This window comes from Andrographis paniculata, unplaced genomic scaffold, assembly GCF_009805555.1.
Source record: "Andrographis paniculata isolate CXL003 unplaced genomic scaffold, ASM980555v1 Contig71END, whole genome shotgun sequence".
Classification (NCBI taxonomy): Eukaryota; Viridiplantae; Streptophyta; class Magnoliopsida; order Lamiales; family Acanthaceae; genus Andrographis; species Andrographis paniculata.
The window spans coordinates 1,474,543-1,484,289 of record NW_026137608.1 but is presented as its reverse complement, the minus strand read 5'-3'; the positions used below and the strand labels follow the sequence as shown (position 1 = coordinate 1,484,289).

Sequence of the window (9,747 nt, the reverse complement as noted above, 5' to 3'; positions counted from 1 at the left end):
TAATTTTTATAAATCCTGTTTCAGAGGACCCTCCATTGCCGCCGACCACAGCCCCAAGTGCCTTTCAACCGACTGAGAATCAACCGACCATGGCTCAATCGACTGCGGCGCATTCCCCTATCAATCTGACTTCTTCCCAGTCCACCGCAGTCCCGACCGCACACCAAACAACTATGGCGCCAGCCGCAAACCAACCGACCGTGGTCCCGACCACAAACCAAACTACTATCAATCAGCCGTTAGCTGCACCAATGACCCCAACCGAACAACGACCTGCTCAACCGCTCGATCTTCCAGAACACCTTAAGATCGCTGGTCAACCGACCATCACAACCAACCCTCTGCAAGCTGAGGTAAGTATTTCCTAATGCTCCTAAGAAAAAGAGAATACTTACTTCCACCATTGACTTCAACTTTCTTACTGGAGGTACACCGACCGGAGAAATCGGCGGGGAGGCCAATTTCTCCTATAATTTCGCCTCCACTGCTACCTTACCACTACAAGCGACTGACATGGTTGCAGCGATGTTCGACCGACCCGTCGCCTTCCCCGACCAGGTTGCGGGACCATCACAGGTAACTGCCAGGATTCTTCCATATGATTCTTTTATAAACCTCTAACTCTTGTATAACATTTCAACCAGAAACCTTATGCAATTGTGGTGGTGCCCGAACCCGACCAGGTCGCAGAATTGCCCGACCCAGTCGTGGCACCACCCGACCAAGCTGCTGCCACGCTGCCCTTACAACCAGCCATTCCACCTGTCGATGAGGTTCCTCCTATTGCTCCTCAACCAGTCCAACCGATCCCACCGCCTCACGACATAGAGGAGATTTCCTCCTCGAAGTCAGGCGAGGCTTCGGTCAATTTTGCCCCAAGGGGTTCGGTTAGTGTTCCCTCTCATCCATTTTCTAACTTTACCCCTTCCTCCTTGCTTAACTTTCTTCGTTTAGGGAATGGAGCTGGCCGTCGCTCACCGTCTCCAACCGGGAGACGAGTCGGTTGCTGGCCCGACAATTTGCCATGGTGCTTCCACGGCGTTCCGATTCATGGCCTCTTCTGAAGCCACGGCAGCCTTAAATCAGGTAAACTTTTATCCTTACATTGTAATGAGTTCACCATGTCTCTCTGACTTAACATTTTCCTTTTACCTTAGGCTGCCCAAGAGATGAATATTTTGGCCCGAGTGAACCTTCCGACTCCCGTCAGATCTATCGTGGAATGCTGCGCCGACCTGTCTTTTGCCGACCTAAGTTTAGCCGACCTCGAGGCTCTAGTCCAGGTCGCAATAACCTTGTTGGTACAGCCCATACTGGAATCAGAAGCTTCCCCCGTCCTTGATCGGATGATGGCCAGGATTACTGAACTTCAAGCCGAACTGCCCTTGATCCGCCCCCATCATCCGAGGCCATGTCATCTCAACCGACTGCTGATCCAGCCAGTCTTGAGGCAAACTTGAAGAAGGTCGATCAAGACCTTAACCTTGCCAAGGCCAAGCTGAACGAACTCTGACAAGCGCGGCACACGTTAGTGGCTGAGATCTCCCAAAAAATGGAAGAACTTAGACGCCTCCAAGAACAGCTGAAGTCCCTGGATGATAGCATTTAAGAAGGGAATCGTCTAGTGGAGGCACATTGCCATACTCAGACGAGTCTCTGCGAGAAACTTCAAACAACTATACAAACGAGACTCGTCCGGAGACACCAGGAAGCCTATCAGCATCGGTGGGCCACAAAGTTGGAGCTAAAGTGGACCGATCTCCAAACTGCTCTAAAGGCCCTGTTTTCTATGTAACCCCGATGTAATTTGTATAGAATTCCAGACTTAACTTATATATTTCCTATTTTCATAACACAGATCCTATGTTCTTTGCGCTTTTACTAAGTCAGACATCAAAACAAATATCCATATTGTTTTCAGATTTAATAAACCACAAATTAAACACCACAACACCTATATAAACTCCTCGCATTTGCGTCCCTTCGTCCAACTGGCAAGGTTCTTTGCAATCATTCCTAGTAGGAAAACACCCCATAGCTCATCATGCTGAAGACCTGATACAGGTGCTAAAACAACTGGACTTTAAATTTAGGTTCTCCGGCAGAGGCGGGAGAACCATACATCGTACGATCCGATTGATAGAGCATATATCCACTGGCTACGAACCCCTTACTGACATACTCACCCGCATATCTGACCGTGATCATCATCTGGACATTATAGATCATCATGTATTAGCAATCCTTCCAGACCTCAGTTGGAACAACATTTTCGACCAGCAAAGAACAACGCTTTCTAGACTGCGTGTCCTTGTTGAAGGTCCGTACCGAACAAGATCTTTAAGAAATCCAGGATCAGTGGGATCGCTACCGCCTTGATTTGGACGACCTTTTGGATGAAGAACCTGAAATGGTTTCTGCGAATTGGGATGAAACCTCAGAACCAAAAAACAACTATCATTCTGATAATTAGAGAACCCTTTTCTAATATGTCCGAACCCTTTGAGGGGTTCCTAGATTTTATAATAAGAACTAATGACAATGTTCTGAAAAGGCAGGGTAATACCTTTTCAGATACTTATCATTAGTATTCTCATGTACCAGATTTCCTTCTTGATTTATGATAATAAAAGCTCCATTCCCAATCACTTTATGAATGATGAAAGGACCTTCCCAATTGGGAGACCACTTCCCTAGTTGATCCACCTTCTTATACGTAGGCAGAATTGTTTTCCAGACCAAATCCCCTTCTGCAAAAACCTTTGGGGACACTTTTTTCCCAGAGTATTTCGCCCTAATCTCACTGTCTAATCACTTGATCCAAAGCGTTTAATCGATTTGTATCCACTTCTTCCAATTGTTGCCACATCCTTTGTGCATATGCCTCGTCAATACACGCTGTTGTATTAGTCACTCTGGGTGAAGGCACAACAAATTCCGCAGGCAAAACAGCATCTTGCCCGAACGTTAATTGGTATGGGGAAAATCCAGTAGAAGTATTTTTACTATTTCGGTGGGCCCACAATGCATGAGACAATAATATGTGCCATTTTCTTGGATTTTCTTCTACCATTTTTCGGATGATGTTAATAACGATTTTATTTGCCGCTTCGGCCAACCCATTCGCCTGTGGGTAATATGGTGAAGAGTGATGCAATTTGATGTTAAATTCGGCCAAAAACTCAACAAATTTCTCCCCAGTAAACATCAATCCTTAATCGGTTGTAAGAGTATGGGGAATCCCAAACTGATAGACAATACGATTAAGCACGAACTCAATCACCTCTTTCTGCGTCACATTCTTCAAAGGAACTGCCTCTACCCATTTGGTGAAGTAATTAGTCGCTACCAGAATAAATGAATGTTGCTTCGATGACGTCGGATAAATTTTCCCTATTACATCCAGCGCCCAGGCTTTGAATGGCCACAGCTTAACTATCGTCTGCAGTTCTACTGTTGGCAGATGATTTAATGGACCATGCCTCTGGCATTCCTGGCACCCCTTAGTAAATCTGATACAATCATCAAAGATCCTTGCCCACTAAAATCTCATACGATGAATAGCCCATCGCATATTCAATCCTACTCGGTGCGCCCCACAAATTCCGCCATGGACCTCTTCCATTACTTTAATGGATTCTTCAAGTCCCATACACCTCAATAAAACTCCTTCAAAGGTTCTTTTATACAGAACCCCTTCAATAAGTTGGAAACGTAAATCTTTCAAACGAATGCCCACATGAGTCACAAAACTTGGTGATTCCAAATACACCATAATTTCTATTCTCCAATCAATCCCGAAATCAATGCTACCGATCATTTGCTGGCAGGCATTCTGAGCCAGATTATCCGCCAACCGATTTTCTGTTCTTGGTACATGCTCGAAAACTAGCTCCGCAATTCTATATAACAGATGAAATACCAAATCTCGGTATCGACGCAGATGAGGATAATTACAAGCGTACTGTTTTAACACTTGGTTGATGACAAGTTGAGAATCTCCACACATTAGGACCATTTGTAGTCCTTTAGCAATAAGTGCTTCCAAACCCAAAATCAGTGCTTCGTATTCCACAGACTTATGAGTCATCTCTTCCATTTGAAGCTGCAAACTAATTCTATTGGCTCCTGGTCCTTCTAGTATCACCCCAGCTCCTGACTTTCCTTTTGAACGAGAACCATCAAAAAACTTTTTTCAAGGACTGGTGCCTATATACGGCACTACTTTGTTTTCCAATGATTCATCGCCTGCAAATTCAGCCAACAAGTCGGCTACAACCTGCCCTTTCACTGCTTTGATAGGTCGATGTTGCACCGCAAAAAGAGCCAATTTGATGGCCCATTTCATTAATCTTCCCTGCATGGTTGGTCTGTGCAGAATTAATCTGATCAGATCCATTTTAGAAACCACCTCGGTTTCTCTTGGCATAATATAATGCTCCAACTGAGTACACGCAAAAACTAAAGAATAGCACATTTTCTCGGGTATAGTATAATTCAACTCTGGTCCTACCAAGGTTTTGCTTAAATAATAAATAGCCCTTTCCTTACTATCCTCCCATTCTTGGACCAACAGACTACTCACAACATCAAAGTTGTTCGCGACGTATAGCCGAAGGGGTCGATCTCCCCTTGGGGGAACCAACACAGGTGGTCTGGTTAATGCTTGTTTGATTTCTTCTAGTGCCTTCTGCTGATCCGGACCCCAGGAAAAACTGGCTGCCTTATTCTGAAGCAACTTTGTGATAGGTCTCAACTTCCCTACAGCATTTGATATAAAACGCCTTAGGTAATTTACCTTCCCTAACAAACTCTGCACCTCCTTGACCGACCGAGGTGGCCGCGTTGTCAAAACAGCCTTAGCTTTGTTTGCATCGACTTCTATCCCCTTTTCATACATTAGAAACCCCAAGAAATTCCCTGCCGAAACTCCAAAGGCACATTTTGTTGGGTTCATTTTCAAGTTGTACTACTTCATCCGTATAAAAGCATTTTTTAAATCAACCAGATGTGTGTCAAAGTCAGTAGACTTAATGATCACATAATCAATATATACCTCCATTGACTGCCCGATCAGATCATGAAAGATGGTATTCATTGCCCGTTAGTAGGTTGCTCCAGCATTCTTTAAACCGGATGGCAAACCGTCCATTCATAAATTCCCAAAGCCCCTAGACATCGGAATGTGGTTTTGGGTATATCTTCTTCTGCTAATGAAATTTGATTATACCCTGCATATCCATCCATCAAACTTAAAATTTGATGCCCTGCTGCCTAGTAGATCAACATGTCAGCTATGGGCATTACATACTCATCTTTTCGAGTGGCTAGATTGAGATCTCTGAAATCAATGCAGATTCGAATCTTTCTATTTTTCTTGGTAACCTAACAATATTGGCTAACCATTCCGCATACCGACATGGTCGGATGAATCCCACCATCAACAGTTTCTTAATTTCTTCTTTGATTTAGGGCATCAATTATGGACTCACTGTCCTTGGTGGTTGCTTATACGGCTTAAACTCTTTATTAATAGGCAACCTATGTTCTATCAAATCGCGCGTCAATCCGGGCATCTCAGAGTAATCCCATGCCAGACATTCCATATGGTCCCGAATTAACGCTACCATTTGCTCCTGTTGGTTTTTTGACAACAAACCACTTACCCTGACCATCTTGGGTACCTGTTTGGTTTCTACATTATACTCAATGAGAGGATCCTGAGTCGACAAGGAAGGTTCTGTCTTTTCCAAGAGATCAGGCCAGCGAAAACCTTCTCCCTCGCTAACATTGTTGTTGGAACCTTCCCTATTATGTAACCTAACCAATAATTGGTTTAAATAAAATTGTCTAATCAACTTATCATATTTACTTATTTCTTCCATAATTAAACTTTAAATAAGTAAATAAAAAGTTTTTTGGCTAACGACAGAGCCATAAAACAAAAGATTGTTTCTACTGAAACACATAACCCTGCGCAGTGAGCCTACAGCCCTTCCAGGGATATTCATCTACCACAGTTGTCTGTAAAATCGGCGGTACATACTCTGAATAAAGCACCGACTCTTCCACACCTTCTGTGGAACCGAACGGATTGGTGCTGGCTTCCATGGTAATACCTGATCTCCTTCCCCAAACATGATCTGTTGATGGAGAGAAGAAGGCATGCATTTGGAAGCGTGAATCCAGTCCCGCCCCAACAAGACCGAATAAGTAGTGTTGGCATCTACCACAAAGAATACTATTGAAATCACCTTTGGTCCGACTTCAATGGGTGCCACCATCATCCCTTCTGGTTTGGTTGGTTGTCCCATGAAGCTCGTCATCTCGATATCTACTGGAGACAGGTCGCCAATCCCTTTGCCCAATTTTCTCAGAGTTTTGATAGGCATGACGTTGAAGACAGCCCCATTATCAATGAAAACCTTGTTAATCGGCTTACTACAAATGTGAGCGTTAACATATAATGGTTTCAAGTGTGGGATTGCTCCTTCTGGTATAGGAGGAAAAACCATAAGTGGGGGACTGCCAGTCATTGCCGCCCACTCTGGTTCTTTTTCTTCCTCGAATTTTGCCCAGATGGTTTCGCTTCTTTCTCAAACCATCACATATCCGTCATCCTGACTTCGAACCCGGCTTTATCAATCTTCATTATCTTGCTGCGCAAAAATTTTGTTTCTTCTGGAGCAAATGACCCGAAGATTATCTCAAGAGTCTCTTCCTCGGCATCTCCTATTTCAGGATCAATGTTGATCCGTCTGCAGAACTGACACCGAAAGCACTTGGCCTTCTTGATAGGTTTTTCGATCTGTCAGTGCTCCTGTAGTCGGTCGCTCGAGCTTTTCCTTTTGGGAGACAACTCCTTCTTCTCCTTCCTTTTATCTTCTCGCTTCCCATGCCGAGCTGCATACCTGCGGTTAGCATTACAGATTTGTGTACGATTCATACCTGGAAATCGGGGGTCTATGTCTATTGGCAGAGGCTTTCTGTTCTGGCTACATTTGTCTTGGACTGGCTGTGGTTTGCGCGTTGGTCGATCTCGTACTACAGTTTTATCCTTCAATTCCACTTCAAAGGATCCATCTTCTTTATCCCATTTCTCTGCCGCTCTGGTTTCGCAAACTTTGAACTTGTCTTCCTGATCGTGTTCCCGCTCTTTGGGCTTATGCTCCTTTCGCTTGGTATTTTCTTCATCATCACTTGGCATATCTTGTGAAGAGCGCAGGGAGATCACAACAGTAGTCACCTTTGGGAACGGTTGGTGCTCCACTCCCATTGTTACATACTTGAATCTCCCTGCTTCGATAGCCTTCTGTATTTCCTATCAGAAATGCGTATATTAATTAGTGTAATGTGTAAAAGAATTATGCCACTTACAGTATGGATTCCCTTTTATCTCTTCTTTCGTTTCTAAACGCTGCCCTTTGGGAATGTGAATTTGCCCGTTTGCTAGCAGAATATCAAAAATTCTGTCTGCTTTAGATGCATCAAAAGTCGGTTGTTCCTCCTCCTCTGTCCCCGGAAGGGGCTTTAGTTTGGAACACACATAAGGCTTGCCGCTTACAATTTCAGCCGCCATTTCTTCAATGATGTTTCCCTGCTCATCATCTGGCGCATACATTTCTGTATCGACACTGGCCATCTGTTGGACCCTGTTCCGTCGAAAATTATGATCTTTATCTCTAAAAAGAGATTCTAGCTTTCCTGCTTTGGAAGCCAAACTGGCCAGATCTTGAATATCATGGGCTATCAACGCATCCTGAAGTCTGGTATGCATATTCCTGACCACTAAATTGGTCATCTCACTTTTTTCAATGATGGTCGGGCACCGTCCCTTCATAAGACGTATCCGCTCTATAAATTGATAAGCAGTCTCTTCTGGCATCTGCCGTATCTCTAAGAAATCTGTGAGTGAGACCATCGGGAGCAGATTAAAGAATCTTGCATGGAATGCGGCCTCCAGACCTTCCCAAGTTTGCAACTGTCCTGGCGGCAGATTAGCGAACCATGAAAAAGTGGTTCTTGTGAACGATAATCCAAACAACTGTAATTTGTAAAACGAATTATTGCCCACTTCCCCCAATTGAGCCGTGAAGCGTCCCACATGCTCAATGGTTGAGGCTCTATCCTCTCCTGAAAAAGAATGAAAATCGGGTGGTCTGTAATTCCTCGGAAGGGGATGCTCATTGATGATTCTTTCTGGGAATGACCTCTGTTATGCCGGTCTATTGACAGTTTGAGGATTCATTCCAAAATGGACCCTCAAGACTTGACCAATGTCTTCCGGATCTACCCTGGGCGGAACAGGGTCAAACACAGGGATAGGATTGTGAGCCTGACCTCCCAATCTTTCTTCTCTAGGGTCGGTTGGTTCGGCCCTGACGCCCAATGGAACGTTGTTTGGGTATGTTAGGGGAGTCTTTCCCCTATCAACCCTAGTATTGGCACTTGGAAATGTGTTGTCTACATATGAAGGCCTCGCCAAATTTGGTTGTAATCTGGATGGTGATAATTCTGGCGGTGTCTGGGTGGGTTGCAGAGTAACCCTTGATAACGCCTGATTTTGCGTATTTTGCATAAGGTTTTGTTGCTCACGCAACATTTGTTGTTCACGCAACATGTTTTGCACAGCCAGATTATGCTGATTGTTCAATTGTTGAACATAGGACACCCAGTCAGCGGGTGCTTGTGGTGTTTCCCCTGCGCTCGGCATGGCAGGTGGAGAAATGTTTTCTCCCACCGGTGCTGACGATGATTGAGGTTGTGACCCTACCATATGGATCCTTCCAATGATTCGGCCGGACCTCAGTCGTATGAAATTCTTTGTTGACGTAGGATCAGCAATCTTGCCTTTCTCCCACTGTGGTCGCCAAATTGTTGATGCGATTTTTCAACAATCAAAAGTAAAATCCGAAAATAGGAAATTATCTTCGAACTTGATATAATTAGTGTCTGAGATTAAGAATCCATAAACCCTGTAGGATACATAAATAAAATAGGAAAATAAAACTACAAACTGGAAAATAAAGTGGTGATCCCTAAAGGCAATTCTTTTGAATTTGATGTCGATTAAAGATGGTTTCTTAGGTCACGAACAGACCTATTTAAAACCCATGTCAACCGCCCCCATCAAGTCGTGCCTTCAAATCCGCTCATCGGTTGAAACTTCCTTCAACTGTCCAGAAACTGCTTTTCGCCCGACCTGCGTACCCGCTGCTCCATCTCCTCTTACTTGTTTGACCTCTTTACTTGCTTGACTTCTCTTCGCCCGACCTTATCACATCCAACCTTCGTACCTAACCTGATCACATCCGACCTCATTTTCCGACCTTATCATGCCCGATCTCCGAGCCTAACCTGATCACGTCCGACCTCAGTACCCGACCTTATCACGTACGACCTTTCATGCCTGACCTTATCATGTCTGATCTCCTTGCCCGACCTTATCACGCCCGACCTCCGAGCCCAACCTACCCACGTCCGACCTCAGTGCCCGACCTGCTCACGTCCGACCTCAGTGCCCGACCTTATCACGTCCGACCTCCGAGCCTGACCTACTCACGTCCGACCTCAATGCCCGACCTTATCACGTCCGACCTTTGTGCCCGACCTTACCACGTTCGATCTTAACGCCCGACCTTATCACGTCTGATCTCTGCACCCGACCTTATCATACCTGGGCTCCGCACCCGACCTTATCATACCTGAGCTCCGCACCCGACCTTATCATACTTAAGCTCCGTGTCC

The 9,747-nt window shown here is 44.8% G+C and overlaps 1 protein-coding gene across 1 annotated transcript; it reads left to right on the top strand.

The window, feature by feature from the left end:
• The first annotated feature begins 500 nt into the window (after positions 1 to 500).
• LOC127264752 (uncharacterized) lies at positions 501 to 1,817 on the top strand. The gene is made up of 4 exons (XM_051294257.1): positions 501 to 576; positions 645 to 887; positions 955 to 1,086; positions 1,158 to 1,817. Exons 1-4 carry the CDS (start codon positions 514 to 516, stop codon positions 1,458 to 1,460), a joined length of 741 nt encoding a protein of 246 aa, XP_051150214.1. The 5' UTR covers positions 501 to 513; the 3' UTR covers positions 1,461 to 1,817.
• The last annotated feature ends 7,930 nt before the right edge of the window (positions 1,818 to 9,747 follow it).

What these genes read in the sequence shown, in the direction of transcription:
- LOC127264752 (XM_051294257.1), top strand. Translation starts at nt 514, where the DNA reads ATGGTTGCAGCGATGTTCGACCGACCCGTCGCCTTCCCCGACCAGGTT. An exon ending in AGGTTGCGGGACCATCACAG is followed by an intron (nt 577 to 644) that starts GTAACTGCCAGG and finishes CATTTCAACCAG; the next exon opens with AAACCTTATGCAATTGTGGT. An exon ending in ATTTTGCCCCAAGGGGTTCG is followed by an intron (nt 888 to 954) that starts GTTAGTGTTCCC and finishes TTCTTCGTTTAG; the next exon opens with GGAATGGAGCTGGCCGTCGC.